This window comes from Elaeis guineensis, chromosome 2, assembly GCF_000442705.2.
Source record: "Elaeis guineensis isolate ETL-2024a chromosome 2, EG11, whole genome shotgun sequence".
In the NCBI taxonomy this organism is placed as follows: Eukaryota; Viridiplantae; Streptophyta; class Magnoliopsida; order Arecales; family Arecaceae; genus Elaeis; species Elaeis guineensis.
In genome coordinates, this window is record NC_025994.2 from 117,726,756 (window position 1) to 117,743,803 (window position 17,048).

At 40.4% G+C, this 17,048-nt stretch overlaps 1 protein-coding gene across 7 annotated transcripts; it reads left to right on the top strand.

Annotated features, from left to right (window-relative positions):
- Nucleotides 1-779: 779 nt before the first annotated feature.
- LOC105041438 (protein STICHEL-like 3) lies at nt 780-15,288 on the top strand. 7 transcript variants are annotated; one of them, XM_073252983.1, is made up of 9 exons: nt 780-1,009; nt 1,178-1,261; nt 1,502-3,760; nt 4,438-4,657; nt 4,925-5,482; nt 6,545-7,196; nt 11,212-11,275; nt 11,928-12,016; nt 15,045-15,288. In XM_073252983.1, the coding sequence occupies exons 3-9, from the start codon at nt 1,694-1,696 to the stop codon at nt 15,190-15,192; spliced, it is 3,798 nt and encodes a 1,265-aa protein (XP_073109084.1). In that variant the 5' UTR covers nt 780-1,009; nt 1,178-1,261; nt 1,502-1,693; the 3' UTR covers nt 15,193-15,288. The 7 variants fall into 7 exon arrangements, with proteins under 7 accessions (XP_073109084.1, XP_073109086.1, XP_073109085.1 ...); XM_073252985.1 differs by having other exon boundaries at nt 15,054-15,288; XM_073252984.1 differs by having other exon boundaries at nt 1,178-1,217.
- The last annotated feature ends 1,760 nt before the right edge of the window (nt 15,289-17,048 follow it).

Consider the following 17,048-nt stretch of genomic DNA (forward strand, 5'->3'; position numbering starts at 1 on the left):
TATCTTCGACATATCGTACGGAACGGATTGGGTGCGGGTCGCCTTCGTCCGCCCCTAAATTCACCCTACCGTCGATGATTAACTGATCTAATCCCAATCACTTTTTCAAAAAATCAGAAGAATTAAACACCAATCATTGCATTTATGTTGCGGTAAATACCAGTAGCGATGCCATAAACTTCATCCATCCCATGATTGATATGTTGATCTGACGGTGAACCCGTAACATCCTAAGAACCCGTCACCTCGTGTCCCCTCATCGATTTTTTGGCCGTTAATTGTTGGATCGTGGGCCCCGCTGTGTCCACATCCCCATCTTCTGCTACGGATTCACTGTATCACAATAACGTTTAGAATTTTGGTCACCTTGCCCCACCGACTCTCCCTGCGCCCCATCCCCCAACTCGCCACCATCAACGGCCAATCGTCGATCCGACGGTTCCCGATCAATCTTCATGAAATAAATTCCCCAAAGTGTCCTTGTCTCCCGCCACGTGTTCCGCCTCGTTCGTTCCAGCAGCGGCGATGGCGATACCAATGATTGCGATAGTTTGTGCCCTCTTAATCTTGCTTCAGTTAATTAATACATGATATAGTAACTAATTGGAGACAATCATTATATTGTTATTCTCCAAATCCCAAAAGTGCCCTTTAATCAGGACCGTCAGATGTTCGAAGTATCCAGAACAGGACAGGCAAATCAAATCAAAGAGAAGGTCTGATCATAAGAAAAGATGATTAAAAAAAGAAATATTAATAAAAGTTCTTAAATCCCTATTCCGTGGGTATGGTACGCCCCTCAGGCGAAAAGGCACCGGCCACAAATACACCGGGCACGGGGTCGCACCGTCGCAGGCCTCGCCAACGCCAACAGCACCCCACCCTCTCTCTCTAAAGGAAATTGCCAGCGACTTCATGTGAAGCTTGGAAAGAGAGAAGGATAGAGCGGCCGGGGGATCGAGATCCCGTCGGTGGGCAGAGGTTGCGAAGCGTGTGATTATCTTCTCTGGTGAGTGGCTCTGCTCTTCTTCTTGAATGAGTTCTTCTCATTCGGCTTTGATGGTTCTTGGTTTTCATAATATCCGAAAAGATTTGAGGGTTGTAGGTTTCAGTTCTTGAAACAGGAAGCTGACGTAAAGGGACGATGTTGATATCTTTTTCGGTGTTTGTTTTGCAGGATAATTCTTGATTTCGGTTTCGAAGCTTCTGGTACAGTGGTGAGTTGAGTAGCTCCTAGGGTTACTCCCGATTTCAGCTTCAAGTGAGTTCGTCTCTTCGGTTCTTTTTTTTTCAATCTTCTGGCCATATGAAAGAAAAAAAGGTTTTGTTTTTTCGCTAGCTTTTCTTTAGTAGAGCTTGAGTTCTTGCAGAGTCTTCGTCATTATCTTTGGCTTTTCTTAATCTTTATGAGTTGAAAACAAGATTCTTTCTTGGTGCCTGTTTCAACTTCAAGAATTCAGGGACTGAACTAATGCCGGGTTATATCGTGTCTTGTATGAAGGGGGGGAAGGCATATGGGATTCGATTTCGTGGACGTTGGTGGAATAGATTGAGATGAAATGCATGCTACGGTCCGGCATTGTTATTATCAAGACCAAGATGGCAATTTGGAGGGCGGAAACAGCTATTTATGCGTTTCTTATGGTCTTCTGCTGCTGTTATTGCCTCAAGAAGACTCGATTAGGTTTTGATCATGACCAGGGCGGTACGCAGGAATTTTCTCAAAGATGAGAGCAGTGCAATCCGTAATCATCTCAAGGATGAGTATGGTGCCATCAGCGACCATCTCTGCAACCACGTGCACCTGACCAATTGCATCCACTTGAAGAGCCACATGCACCGCCACAGCCCCAACCCGGCCGAGAGGTCCCTCATGAGGGATCTCATTGTCCTTCAGAAGTCCAGATCCCTTAGAGATCCCTCCACCAGTCCTCCATCATGGCTTTCCCCTTACATCGGGGGCAGCTGCGCTAAGAGACCGGCAAAGGATGGTGCGGTGCATGGTGGAGGGAGTTCTCTAGGTGTTGATGGGCGAAGGGAAGTGGGACGGTTGTTCACAAGCTCACCATGGGCTGCAGGTGTTGCAACATCAAGAGTTGCTGCTGCAGGTTCAAGCAGCGATCACAAACTTGAGGGCAGAGATATAGATGCTGAAATGAATAAAGGGGAAGAGCACAGCAGAAAGAGTCGAAGGAGTAATATTTCGCATGGAAGGAGCGATCCTCCTGAAGACTTACCCCAAAAGGTGGAGGCAAAGGACAATAGGATTTCCCAGAGGGGTACCCGTGGACAGGGTGCCCGTCTCAAGACTCTCTCAGAGCAATTGGAGGAGGTTGCGGGTCTTACAGACAATGAGAGGAGGAATCCTTCTCATTTATGTCAGCATGGGAGGCACACAGGCGAAGAGAAGATCCGTAAGGAGCCAGAAGCAAGCAGTTATGGCCATTCTAATAGGTTGAACAGGGGCAGGAAGCGTAGGTTTAAAGGTGGGAGGAGGGCTTGTGGTTCTACTGATTCTAGAAGTTTAGGAGCTCACAATAATATGTCTACTGATTCGAAATCGTTAGCTCAAGTTTCAGTGAATCGGAAGTTTTACATGGGGGAAGGATCAGAAGAGGATGCTGAGCTAGAATTTGCGCAGGTGCCAAGACATGTATGTGGGATTCCATGGAATTGGTCAAGGATTCACCATAGAGGCAAAACATTTCTAGATTTGGCAGGAAGGAGTTTGTCCTGTGGGCTATCTGATTCAAGGCTGAGAAAAGCTGAAGGCTCTGTTGGCCAGAGCCAAGGGAATACTTCAAACATGCCTCAAATTGCATCTGATCATTTAAGTTCGTCGACAGGCTCTGATTCAGAGGCACTACCATTACTTGTCGAAGCATCAGGATCGCAGCATAGTGGTGCCAATCCTCCTTATTTGGCGCGGGATTATGCAGGAAAACTTGGAAATTTTTCCAATCACAGCTTAAGAGATGAAGACTCCGACCTTGCATCTGAAGCAAAGGCAGGTAATCAGCAGAAATCTAGAGGGTGCTGCCATGGTAGGCATCGAAGCCTGACCCAGAAATACATGCCAAAAACCTTCAAAGATCTTGTGGGGCAAAACTTAGTTGTGCAAGCTCTTTCAAATGCTGTTTTAAGGAAGAAAGTTGGGTTGATTTATGTCTTCTATGGACCTCATGGAACAGGGAAGACATCTTGTGCTCGTGTATTTGCTAAAGCTTTGAACTGCCAATCTGTGGAGAATCTGAAACCTTGTGATTTCTGTGCTTCCTGCATCTCACATAATTTGGGTAAGAGTCGAAATGTGGTGGAAGTGGGGTCAGTCAGTAATTTTGACTGTGAGAGCATAATGGATGTTCTTGACAACATAACACTATCACCATCATCATCACAGTATAGAGTGTTCATTCTTGATGACTGTGATACGTTGCCCCCTAATTCATGGGGTGTCATCTCGAAGATCATTGACCGAGCACCCAGGCATGTGGTCTATATCTTTGTCAGTTCGAATCTTGACCATTTGCCTCATATAATCATTTCCCGATGCCAGAAGTTCTTTTTTCCAAAACTGAAAGACTCCGATGTCATCTCTACCTTGCAGTGGATTTCAACCAGTGAAGGCTTAGAAATTGAGAAGGATGCTTTGAAACTAATAGCATCACGATCAAATGGATCATTAAGAGATGCTGAGATGACCCTTGATCAGCTGAGTTTGCTTGGGCAAAGAATTTCTCTACCTCTTGTTCAGGAGCTTGTGAGTTTTTCCCTTACTCTTCATTTTAATTTATATGCTTCTTGATGTGGTGTAAAATATTTTATCATCTTCATTTCCCAATTCAAATGGATTTTGCTGAACTTGAATATGGCTCTCACCAAAATGCCAAGCTTAATATAATCAGTATTTGAATTTAATTTCCTAATTCAGATAGATTTCAATCAAAAAGTATTTGAATTTTCAAAAGTTTAAATGAGAATCTTATGAGCTGATTTTGAATGATGAAGAAACAGAGAAATTTGGAGGTCAGGACAGAATGATATGAATTCCAGTCATAAATACGGTTATGGTGAACCAAAAAAAAACCATCTGTACCTTAGCAGTCATATGTTACGCCATAGACAGTTAAAAAGATATAATTTCCAGGCCTACCATTTTCAAGGATGCATAATTCATGTACATAGAGGTGGTACACCCATATGAGAATTGTGATCTCTTCTTCATAGTTTTAACCACTGCTTCAGTTTGGCGAGTGATGAAGTAACCGTTGCCTCTTTGTGGCACATTTAGTAACTAGGATTCTGTAAATTAGGCATTGGAGCTGTGTATAGTTCACTTTAACTAATGAGGGAAGTTACTGCATTGGTCTGCTGTGTCAGTTTGATTTTGCAGTATCTGACATAAACCATTCTTAATGTTATCTGTTCCTTTCCCAGGTTGGTTTGGTGTCTGATGAAAAATTGGTGGATCTGCTTGATTTGGCATTGTCTGCTGACACTGTGAATACTGTGAAGAGCTTAAGAGAGATAATGGAAACTGGAGCGGAGCCTCTAGCATTAATGTCACAACTTGCTACAATTATTACTGATATCCTTGCAGGTAGCTATGTATTCACACAAGAAAGACTACGCAGAAAGTTTTTTCGCCAACCAACCTGTGAGTGATAATTCTTTCTGCTTCAACTTCGTATTTCCAAGTCAGATATTGGGTTACTTTTTAGCTACTATTGGGTTTCATCCTCTGCTTAACTTGGCTGCAAGTAATCTCAGTACATGATAGAACAGCATGTTTCTTGCATGAATTGACTAGGTCCATCCTGCTTCAGCTCAGTTTGCAGAAGCATGCTACTATGCTACTATTGCCCTCTCCCTATTTTCTATGGTTTGCGAAACTTATTAGTGTCTTAAATTTTGATTATTTCAGTACCCAAGGAAGATATGGAAAAATTGCGTCAGGCTCTGAAAACACTATCTGAAGCTGAAAAACAGCTGAGGGTGTCAAATGACAAATTGACATGGCTTACAGCTGCTCTGCTTCAACTTGCTCCAGATCAACAATATATGTTGCCAAGTTCTGCAGATGCCAGTCTCAAAAATAGCCCATTGGTGCTAAACAACTACAGCAACAGATATAAACCTAGGAATTTTTGTAATGAGCAGGATGAGATGCATATTTGTGATAGGAACTTGTCAAGAGGAACTGCAATTGGAAGTCATGGCAGCATAGGTGGTAATGATGTAGTTCGTGCTAATGGTAAGATGATCGATAATCATCTCAGTGGAACAGGACATGGTGAGCACACTCCATGCTGTCTTATGCGATCAAGTGGAGCTTCTAAAGAAGGTAAAGGATATAATTATGGCAAAACCAACAAGGATAATGAAAAGATCTGGCGAGCGGTACTTGAGAGTATTCAATCAAGCATGCTAAGGCAATTTTTATCTCAAGAAGGAAGGCTCAATTCAGTCAGCCTTGGTGCTGGTAAGATCCTAAATCCTTGTAAGTCCATATATCCTGTGTTTGACCTTATTACATTTATTCCAGATCAAGAAACATCACATTCAGTTATAATATTGAGATGTTATTTGAATATTGTACGATAGTCGGATCAAAATTGTGAAAATAACATGAAAATATTCAAACAAATACACTGAGGAAATTTTGTATCTAGAAGGTAGGCTAAATTCAGTTAGCCTAGTGCTGGTAAGAATACATGTTGCTTCATGTATCCTGCCTTCCACAAAAAGAAATAACACATGTCGGATGTCTAAATGTTCTTTGAATGTATGTAGCTGGATCAAAATTGTGTGAATAATTTGAGATGGCTGCTGGGGGGAGATATAGCATGTAAAAGCAATAAACAACAAAGCAGAATTTGCAAAGTTGATAGCAAATAATTGAGATGAGCTTGTGATGTTTCTATAGTTTATGAGAAGATTCTTGCATGCTAAGGTTTTTTGATCTGTTCAGTCCGCATTGTTTTTCTTATCCTACATGCAAGTTATATTTTTGTTCTTAGCAAATTGTAAAACTTGATTGATGTTGCCAGTTTACCAAGTTGGAAAAGTCTCTTGGTGGTTTTGGTAGAGTCCTGGGTTCAAATCCCACCTTCACCTTGGTTTAGGGGGTCAAGGGTATATGTGGGATGTGTGGTACATTGCCTGTATGCTCTTGCCAAAAGGGCAAAAAATTGTAGAACTTGTTCATGATATTATAATTTGGACAAAGACAATTGCAGCTAGTCTACACATCCTGAATTATTCTCCATTATTGTTGTTACTTAAAAGGTTTTCTAGCTGTGGAAACAGTGATATTAGATTTAGCATTTTAAATATGGGATTATTAGCTTGAAATTCTCCTTTTTGCATGATATTTTTTCTTGCATAATTCTTGTGGTTCTCCTTGCCTCACCATGAGGATTCCTGAATACATGTTGCATTGTCAACCTTATTCCAAAAGAAGATTCTTGAATTACTTTGAAAAGTATTCCACTCTTAATGGCTTAAAATTGAATGATTGATGTTACTGCTTTCCTCCTTACAGCCCCAACTGTGCAATTGTTGTTCAGCTCTCAAGTAAACAAATCCAAAGCTGAGAAGTTCAGAGGACAGATTTTACAAGCATTTGAATCCGTACTTTCTTCTGCGGTAAAACTTGAAATCAGATGTGAATCTAGGAAAGATGTGAAATCAGATGTCAAAAATCCACATGTTTTGCCTGCTTCTGAGAATTATCATATGACAATGCGGCAATCTATCATCAATCGAAATTCACTTTATCCAGGATCTGAAAAACTTTTAAGAAGGCTGCTTCCAAAAGAAAATGGTGTCAAAGGGATTGGCTCCAGTCAAGCTAGATGGTTGCACTGTGATCCCCATGTAATGGCAGGAGGTGAAATCATTGAAACAGGAGCTTCACCTCTAGGGCATGGGAACGTTGAATTAACTAATAACAGTATAGGACCTAGGGAGGGACTTGAAGGTGCATGGGTTGAAGAAGCTTCATCATTGCAGCACCAAGGTAACTTGGTTCCTCATAGTAGGGAAAGTGATGGACAATATCGGAGACAAAGCTTGGTTAGAGGAAAAGTATCCCTTGCACATGTCATTCAACAAGCTGAAGGTTGTTCACAGCAAGGTGGATGGTCTAGACGCAAAGTAATATCGATTGCTGAAAAGCTTGAACAAGAAAACATGTAAGTACCAGAATTGCAGTTTTTACCCGTAGTATCTTCTGATTGCTATCATTAGTTTTTTTTGTTATTTGCGCAATAAAAATGAAAAGTTATAAGCAATTACCTTGTATGTCTGCTTTTGGATTGTATCCATCTTCGTTTCTGCAACTGGTTGGTAAGTAAATTTACTATTAAAGCTGCTTTCTTGAAATTATCTAGGTTGGATAATAAAGCATATAGAAAATCAGAAATATGTACTCTATGCCGAAAATATTATTAAGCTTTCATCACATTTGGAGTTAAGATATGAAAAGGATCTTTCTCACTAGGTAATTGTAAATTGTCTCATGGAAATGTAGAATCCTCTCAAACAAATTGTTCTATTAAAAAAAAAAAAAAATCTCCTACTGATAATATAATCCTGAATGTGATTTTGATACTATTAGACATGATTCTTAAAGAACATTTTATTTGTGAGACTGCTTAGCTGTCAGATAAATCCACCTTTTATATGATTTCTGCTGAATTTGGTAAAAACTACTTGCTCTGTATGGTATTCATATCCACTTGTCAATGGTGTACAATCTTCCCTCAGCTAATGGACAATTGATATCGGCTGATCTTTCTGATCAAGTTAATTAATTATGGTAAAAAAACTTGTTGATTAGCTTTTAATATCTTTGCCTGCAGCATACACACATATACCGATAGACTTATATATCTCAAGTGTTATAATGCAAAAGATCTTGGCCGTGCATCTTCCAGTTGCCCTTCATGAGCTTTTTTTGATTCAAAGATACATAACACCGTTAAGACGTCCCAAATCTCCAGCTGTCTGCTATGTGTACTCGATTTTTGATAAAGACAACCTTCCTTGTTTGGTACTCGCCCATGTTTTAATGGAGGGGGAGAGAAATGAGTGAAGTACACTGGGCAAAATCGGACTCTATTTATTAATTATGTATAATAGTAAAATACTTCTCATCATGTTGGTGATCACAGTCATCCATGCTAGTTATCAAAACAGTGTGCTGTCTTTTGCAGCTATTCACAAGGTCCAGGGATTTCAAGGCATAGGTGTCGGTTCAGCAAGTTCTGACCCAGGCTGGCGACCCAGCTAAACCCTGATGAAATAAGCGCATCACCCAAACCGACCTGATTATAACTGGGTCAGATTCAGGCTTGCTTCCTGAGTTTGTTGTGTCCCATCGGGCCACAATAGGTTGGACACACCCTTATGACCCGATGTAGGTCCCTAGAACAGCGGTAGCAGTGTGGTGAGCTGCAGTTTAGCTGAGACTCAGTTTGGGTGATTAGAGAGGCCTTGCATTTTAGGGGGGGATGAACCGGAGGGATTACAAATATTATCCCATTCTCTCCTGTGCGTGCGAGCACGTGTGTGTATGTGTGCCTGACTGTCTCACTCTCTCACACACGGAGACTCACAAACATTATTTGGATCTGCAAATCTGGTTCCCTCCTCCGGATCTTTTCATGCTTTAACATATATAATTGACAAGCAAAATTCTAATTGGATTGGCAGGTTGGATATAATCCGTATAATCAAGTGAGTTGGTATGGATATTTTTCCTACTATAACATTGGATTGACGCCTCGAGAGCCCATGAACAGCGAGTTGCCGAAAAACGGAGTCCAACGAGACCAAGATCACCTGAATCGGAGCTCGGATGGAGAAGATACGAGCTTTCGAAGATGGCACGAAAATCGAGGCGGCGAAGGATCGCCGGCGACCGGCGGCGGACGGCAGCGGCGCGCGGGACGCGCGACCCAGGCCCGCGCGCGGGGGGGCCTGCGGCCCAGGCGGGCGCGCGGCCCAGCGGAACGCGCGGCCCAGGCGCACGCGGGCGCGCGGCCCAGGCGCGCGCAGGCCCGCGCGCAGGCCCGCGCGCAGGCGCGGCCCAGGCGCGCGCAGGCCCGCGCGCAGGCGCGGCCCAGGCGCGCGCAGGCCCGCGCGCAGGCGCGGCCCAGGCCCGCGCGCGCGGGCCGGCCCAGGCCAGCGGGCCTGCTGGCCCCTTGCCCCGGTCCACCGTGGACCGGGTGGTCCACGGCGCGGTCTGCGGACCGCGTGGGCGTTTTCCACGCGTTTCTCGCGGTCCACGGCACTATTCCGTGGACCGGAGCGCGATCGAAGGGCCCAGGTGATTTTCGGTCTTGATCCGACGGTCCAAGGGGTTTTTGGCTTTGATTAAGGAGTCCTAATCCTTCTCTAATCAAGGTTTAAAGTCCAATTATGCCTTTAAAAGGCCCTGAGACGTAACAGAGGGACGTGTGGTTCGTTTTCTCGCCGTACGAAGGCCGTACGACCCCGATTGAAGAGAGAGAGAGGCGGACGTGCTGTGAGAGAAGGAGCAGGAGGCTCCTGGACAGCGGTCGCCAGGCTCTTCAGGGGTTCAGGGGGGTCTCCAAGAGAGAGAGAGCTTTTGTGAGGGAAACTTCAAGTGAGAGAGAATTGGGTGTACAAGGGTTGAGGGTGAGGTCTCCTCTTGTAAAATTTTCTTTTCATAGTGAAGTTTGCATGCCCCGTGGAGGCGAGCCCTTTTGTGGCTGATCCACGTATTTTGATTGTTTTTTTTTTTGTTTTGTTTCTTCTTTCTTCCTGCTGCATCGCGTGGTACTGAAAGGGTCTTGGAAGGTGGTGTCCTGCAGACACCACAACATTAAGCACGGGAGTTTCATGTTACGGGCTTTTTGACACCACCCCCACTCACCGAGGTGAAAGGCTAATTGTGAGTACTGAAGTATAGTTAATTTTATATGATTTAAGAAAACATTATATCAACCAAGATATACATTATCAAGAGTTGCATAGTCAAAAAAAAAAGAGAGAGGGAAGTTTCTATTTTAAAGATAGCACATCGTTAAGAATCTTTCATTGGCCATTCTTTAACAAAGTTGTGTACTTAGAATTATTGGAGGGTGATGGTGAATATTTACATTGCATTCATGCAAACTGTTGCCCCCACTTCCAAAAACTACATAAAGTTTAGTAGGTCAACCTGTCAAATCCAGCTTAGATTATAAAATTCCATCCTACTCCAAAAATTTACACTTGGGAGGCTGCATATTTCTCAACCTTAGGCCTCCACTTTGATTAATGCACATGTTTGAGAGGCGCAGAATCTAAATGCTTTCCTCCATATCACATACTCAGATCCGATCTTTATATCAATCTTAGCTAATCCGCTTGAGCATTGTTCTTCTCTTTGCTTGTTTATTGCCTTTGTATCATCCAATCTGATAGTTACATCAAGCTTTCCATATCCCATTCATTGCCTGGGATCCTTATTTTTCCTCTCTGCGTGTTTCTTTTCCTCTTGAGCTTCTGATTGGAATTTCTCTGTCTGCTTGACTTAAAGCACAGAAGAGGAATGGCTCATCGTGTATTGGTGCTCGATAGCTTCTGATGCGTGGTTTGGAGTGGAGGGAGGGTGAGAGGGAGAGTACTATTGAGCTGGGCCCAAGCTGTTCATGAACTGCTTGGTTAATTTGCAGCTCTAGCTGATCAGGCTCCTTTTTCTTTGCCAAGGCAGCAGGCGTCTTTTAAGTTTGATATTTAGTCTGATCTTGATCACCACCCATTCTGCAAGACATCACATAAAGAGTTCCTATGTATTCACTCTTGTGTGTACAATACATGCAGAGAATCATACAATGTATAACATACTAAGTAACGGACAGCATTTTACCATATTTGTATTGTAATTATATATAAAAGGCTACACTCTAACTATATCTTACAGTAACGTTCATTTCATAACAAATGGTGGAAAAGTTTAAATCATCATGAGTTTCATCCTTCTATGCGGAATTTTTTGGTGCCTTTTCTTCACTATACTTGGAAGTTGTAACTATGCTAGGATGTTATGCACTTGAAGTAATGCAGCCCACACATTTACTGAGCATTGTTTTCTAGTTCTCCATTACGCATGTAAGGTGTTTGGTTAATTTATTATCTCAACTGTGCTTTAGGGAACAAGCTTGTTTGGTTGTATTGATAGTTACCCTAATTATACAGGAGATTGGAGCCCAGATCGAGAAGCTTACTCTGCTGGAAAGCTTCTAGGATAACGCGAGCAAAGGTATCGCACTGAAATATCATGTATTGCATCTTTGTATGCATATTGATTCCCTTTCCCTCAGTGAGAATTTTTTAACAATCATAGGACAAGGTTGATGAGCTTCTTATAGATAATGACAACAAGTTACTTTCTTGTTATTTTTGATGTTTTAAACAACATCTTGAATCACACTCGCCACTAAAAGCTGCAGGCTAGCTTTCCTTACCAAGTAGTCAATAGTTTAGTCAAATTGAAGGATGCCTCCTTCAAAAGGGCTTGGTATTATCTTATTTCATGTGTGCACGGGCCCAATATGTGGTCCAATTGTGCACATTACACAGGCCAGGGGGTGGGGGTAATACCACCCTGATAACAGAGAATCCGAGGTTCTGGAATGTCAGTACTTCATATAAATATTTGGTGTCTGATATAGTTACCATGGTCATTGACATAAATTGATATCTTTGTACCAGTAATTAATATAGAAAGAATATTTATTCATCTATAGTTTTGATCGTTAGGCAAATTAACTCTAAAAGATTCTTTTTATGAGGGATGCCCAAAACAAGTAGTTGCTGTAGTTTTCATTATATAATTTAGTTGTAACATGTGTGTGCATGTGGTCACCTTTTCATAATGAGCATCCTATTCACTTTATAAATCGTCTCTACAGCTCTCAAATCTGAGAATCAGGAAACAGAGACCACGTTCATTGTTGAAGCTTTTTACATGTGGAAGGTGCCTTTGTGCCAGATCTCCAAGGTAATTTCCTGATTCATATATGATAATAGTCTCAGTGATGTATAAGACATCATGTGTATTACTTAATTTTCTTTTTTTTACTTTGTTATGTCTGTCATTTTAGGAAATTTTGTACATTCATCAAAAAGTGAAAAAATGGAAAATGCAATCAATATTCTTTATGTTGAAGTTTGCAAATGCCTCTTATTCTTGCCATTTTGTGAAGAAATTAGTCAAAGAAGCCTCCATATCTGACAATTTCTGCTCGAGCTCAACCTGAATCTATATAAAAGATCTCACTTGCTGACACATTAATGTTTGATGCTTTATCAGTAGATTTCACAATTATTCTGAGCTGAACACATCAAGCTCATATAAGTTCTTTTAGGCTAGAGCTTTGACGAAGGCTTCCATTGATGGTGTCATCATTAGGCTGAAAAAGGTCCAGTAAGGAACTCCAAACCTATTGAATATTTTCATACGCATGTGATATACAGTGCTTTAGCTCTTACAAGATTTATGTTCCTACGATTCTGTCTCCTTATGTTAATGTATCCTTGTTGGAATACATTTAATATAAGAAATGAACTTATGTAGCGCACCTGTGTAAGCTGTGCCTATATATATATATATATATATATATGTCAGGGTATGTTTCCCTCGTACCCTGGTTCATCATGAATTTTTTTATGTCACGGTATGTTTTCCTCAGTTCTCAGTGCCCTAGTTGCCATCAAACCTGCAGGAAATTTCTGCATCTATGAATGATTGCTAATTTCTGTTCAGTTGCTTCCCTCAGCATGGAATTGATAGCTAAGCAACAAATCAGCTCATTATTGAGCCTTCCCTTGTTACCTCGATCCATCTATTACAGGGAAAAAATTTCTTTCATACTTGATGCTCGTGGAACCCAAGGTCAGCTCAGCTCTGAATTCTTTACCTGCCATCTTGCCATATTCTCCACCTAGAAGTTGCAGTGCCTGGCATAGATCAGTCTACCTCCCAGTGCCTAATGACAAACTGTTGCATCTATGCTGTTTCGGGTAGTCAGTCTAGAGCTCCATCAAATTAATCTGATACTCCAGAGGAAGCATCAGGCAGAATTAGATGCAATGATTGTTTAATACTATCTTATATTATCATACCTTATAATATTTTTGAGCATCATACAACTGAGCTTGATTCAAGCTTAATATAGTCTGCAATCAAGCTTCTCAGATTACTTGATGACCCTACTTCTAATGCCATTAATCTTCCTTTATTAAAAACGAAAATTGGCAAACCATAAATTTATGTTCCAGTTGAACTCCAAGTATCCAACTTGCATTTTGGTTATGGTAATTGGTGAATGGCCATCATAACAAATATTATCCTAAATAGCAATTGACCAAGGAAAGAACTTCCCCTGGATATTAAGGATCTTGTGCCAAAAGCCTATCTGAACATCAAAATTGTTCCCCAATCATATCAATACTCTCTCTCTCTCTCTCTCTCTCTCTCTCTCTCTCTCTCGTTATGCTTCTACTTGGTAGAACTAATCTGATTGGTCAATTGTGATGCTGTTTCATAGATACTTCATTTACCCTCATCTATTTGGTCTCCAAGATAATGTGGAAAACTCAGTAGTGAACCATACTACCCTTTATCAGAGTTCATTGGCCTTATCAACGTAACTGAGTACTGTTTTCTGCTCATGCTCATGTTTGGAATATATTGAGTCATGGTTCAGAATTCATGGTGATCAGTTGATAACATGGATTCTTAAAACACAATTTTATATGGTACGGGTGTTTTTGTGAAAAGCCACTAAGATTAATAATATAGGCATCTGAGGCTTTCAGATGCCTAAAAGTTTTAGGCAACATCCCATGTATCATGGATGACTTGCAGTTACTGATTGTTGAGGATTAGTTGGTATGACATTTTGTTGACATCAAATGTATCTCAACTGTGAGAGAATACATGGAGTGGCACTTGGTACGTGAGTTATGATTCATATTGGAGTCATGTTTCGGACAGATAAAATCCAAATAGGAACAAACTAGGATAAAGCAGTGATGATTCAGATCCTCATAAGCCTACATGGTGTTGATGAAGGTTCAAGATACATACTTGAACAATGATTTAATTTGGTGGTTCAGTAATATTTTCATTTACTTCAGGCACTTCATTTTAATGTTGCAAACATCTTTGTTGTGAACTGGTTATCTTATGTTAAGCCTGTTGATAATTTGGTCTTGCATGTTTTTCCGTTAAGTCATGTGCATTTGTTAGTAGTTCATCATATGTTGTCATTCTATAATGAGACAAGTAAAAGAAGATATCATAATTTGAGCATCTGATGGCCTTGGATTTCTATTTAAGTCTCATCTTTCGATATATGTTTCCACAAAACTATTCTGTGGTGCTTTCTTAAGTTCCACTAGTTTTAAACTCTCTTTTTTTGTGCATAGATTTCCATTAAATTCTGACTATTAGAGATTTATGAACAAAGTCTATTCCTATATTAAATGTACCCCAGGGGGATTCCTATGGAATACCAATGCCAAGTCGTTCAATAAAAGAATAAAGAGATGGGCATAAGCACATCCTTAGCCAACAGACCTAATCAATTTTGTTCATCAGTTTGTTTATTTATAGTTGTATAGTCTCCTTTTGTTTATTGTTCTTAGTATTTGCACCAACAGCTTTTGGTAAATCAACAATTGTTATTGTTCGTCTTCCTAGTGTATATTAAATTGTTTATCCTATAAGATTTTTTAATTCTCAATTTTCCCCTCATCACTGCCTTTTCTATATTCCAATATGGGTGAAATATAATGGAATACATATTTTCTTTTATAGGCGATGCATAGGCTAGTTACACCAGAAATCCCATCTGGTATTCCTGTACCTACTGACATTGCATGCAAGTGTCATGCTTTTCATTTTTCATTCATAATATTTTCTCTACTTTGTTTGACTGCATTCCTATGTTCCTTTAAGCTAACATATATAATAGGTTGATTTGAAATCTGTACATTTGCATGTTTTGGCAACTCATATGGAGTTTTGACAGACAAGCAATAGATTTGCTGATTTGCTGTGACATGAGATTACTTGCAAGCTGGATTTTGGTGAGATTGATTATTGAGTTATGTAATCATTTTGGAGCTTGCACTAAGTGCATAAAGAGGGTATTTTGGTTCAAAAACTGACATTTCGAGAAAGCTTACTATTGTGGCTACAGGAATTATATAGTGATAAATAAATGCTCTCAGAAGGGATTCTGGGAGATGGACAACTTATGTTTCCATGAAGTCTCACAAGATATACTGATAATGATATTCACCACACGTAAGGCATCTTCTTTTTGCCTTTTTATTTTTTTTTTCTTTTAAAAAAAAGATTAAGCGTAGCCGCTGAAGAGATAATGGGCTTGCAAAGTGTGTGGTAACACGAATTGCTTTCATCAGTCGCAGTGAATAGTGGGTCAGGTGCAACAAGGTTGGTATTTGTGAAAGCTTTCTTTGGTATTTGACGTTTGTTCTCTGTTTCCGATGCTTGCACTCTTTTGCTCTATCATACCTGCTTGCATGCATGGTGGATGGTGCTCTGCAACATGGATTGTAGTTTTGTGGAAATCTTGTTTATGTTTTATCATACCATCTCCATTTCTGCTAGAGTTTCCTCCTCGGCCACCACATTTTCTCGTTTTGCGAAGCCAGTTGAGGGTGTGCTCGAACAGCATAAATCGAGAAACAAACCAAGAATTGCAAGAAGTCAAATTCCTTCTGCAATTTTTAGCTGGATGAGGAGGGAATATAGTTGCCACTCTTCTTCTTTGCTATGGGTGAAAATGGACAGCGAAATATTTGATACAGAACTTGATCAACAAAGTTTCTCCCAACTGGAGAATGTGATGAAGCGTTGCTTGCCGATGGTAAATATCTGATTAAAATTAGCTAAATGATATGGCTGAGGTTGGGTCTCGGTTCTTCTTGAGTGATTGAACCAATTCATTAGAGATGATATTGGTAATATTTCCAATGTCGATGATAAGATCACATAACTGATCACAAACTTAGCATGGGTGCAGAAAATATTCGTATATCTCTAGTTTGGATAGCTATTAAGCAGAGCTACATGATGGGTCTCTCTTTCATCTCCATATCTAACAACTTCAAAATCTTCAGTAGTTTTTGAATCCTTTAATGGCATTTCAAGTACCTTTTGGTTAAATTTGCAAATTATTTAGGATGTGATGTTGCTATGTGGCCTATCTCCTTACATTTGAAGCTTCGGCTAGTTGATGTTCCTTTGTCCCACCAGGTGCCCCTGTACCTACTGACATTGCATGCAAGTTTCATGCTTTTCTTTTTTCATTCATAATATTTTCTATTTCTTTTTTAGACTGTATTTGTATGTTCCTTTAAGCTAACATATATATTAGGTTGATTTGAAATATACACAATGCATGTTTTGGCAACTTATGGAGTTTGGACGGCAGCAATAGATTTGCTGTGACATTAGATTATTTGCAAGCTGGATTTTAGTGAGACTGATATATTGAGTTATGTAATCATTTTGGAGCTTGCACTAAGTGCATATAGAGGGTTTTTTGTTTCGTAAATTGACATTTCGAGCAAGCTTACCATCTACAGGAATTATGTAGTGATAAATAAATTCTCTCAGAAAGGATTCTGGGAGATGGACAATTTATGTTTCCATGAAGTCTCACAGGAGATACTGATAATGATATTTTCCACACATAAAGCATCTTTCTTTCTTTTTTTTTTTTTTTTTTTTTTTAAAGGATCAGCTTCTGAGAGATAATGGGCTTGCAAAGTGTGAGGTAACACGAATTGCTTTCATCAGTCGTTGTGAATAGTGGGTCAGGTGCAACGAGGTTGGTCTTTGTGAAAGCCTTCTTTGGTATTTGATGTTTGTTCTGTGTTTCTGATAAGCCAGTTGAGTGCGTGCTCGAACGGCATAAACCGAGGAACAAGCCAAGAATTGCAAGAAGTCAAATCCCTTTTGCAATTTCTAGCTTGATGAGGAGGGAATACAGTTA

Coding starts and splice junctions, on each gene's coding strand:
- LOC105041438 (XM_073252983.1), top strand. CDS start 1,694: ATGACCAGGGCGGTACGCAGGAATTTTCTCAAAGATGAGAGCAGTGCA. Junction 4,658..4,924: donor GTTTTTTCGCCAACCAACCT/GTGAGTGATAAT, acceptor TGATTATTTCAG/TACCCAAGGAAGATATGGAA. Junction 5,483..6,544: donor TTCAGTCAGCCTTGGTGCTG/GTAAGATCCTAA, acceptor TCCTCCTTACAG/CCCCAACTGTGCAATTGTTG.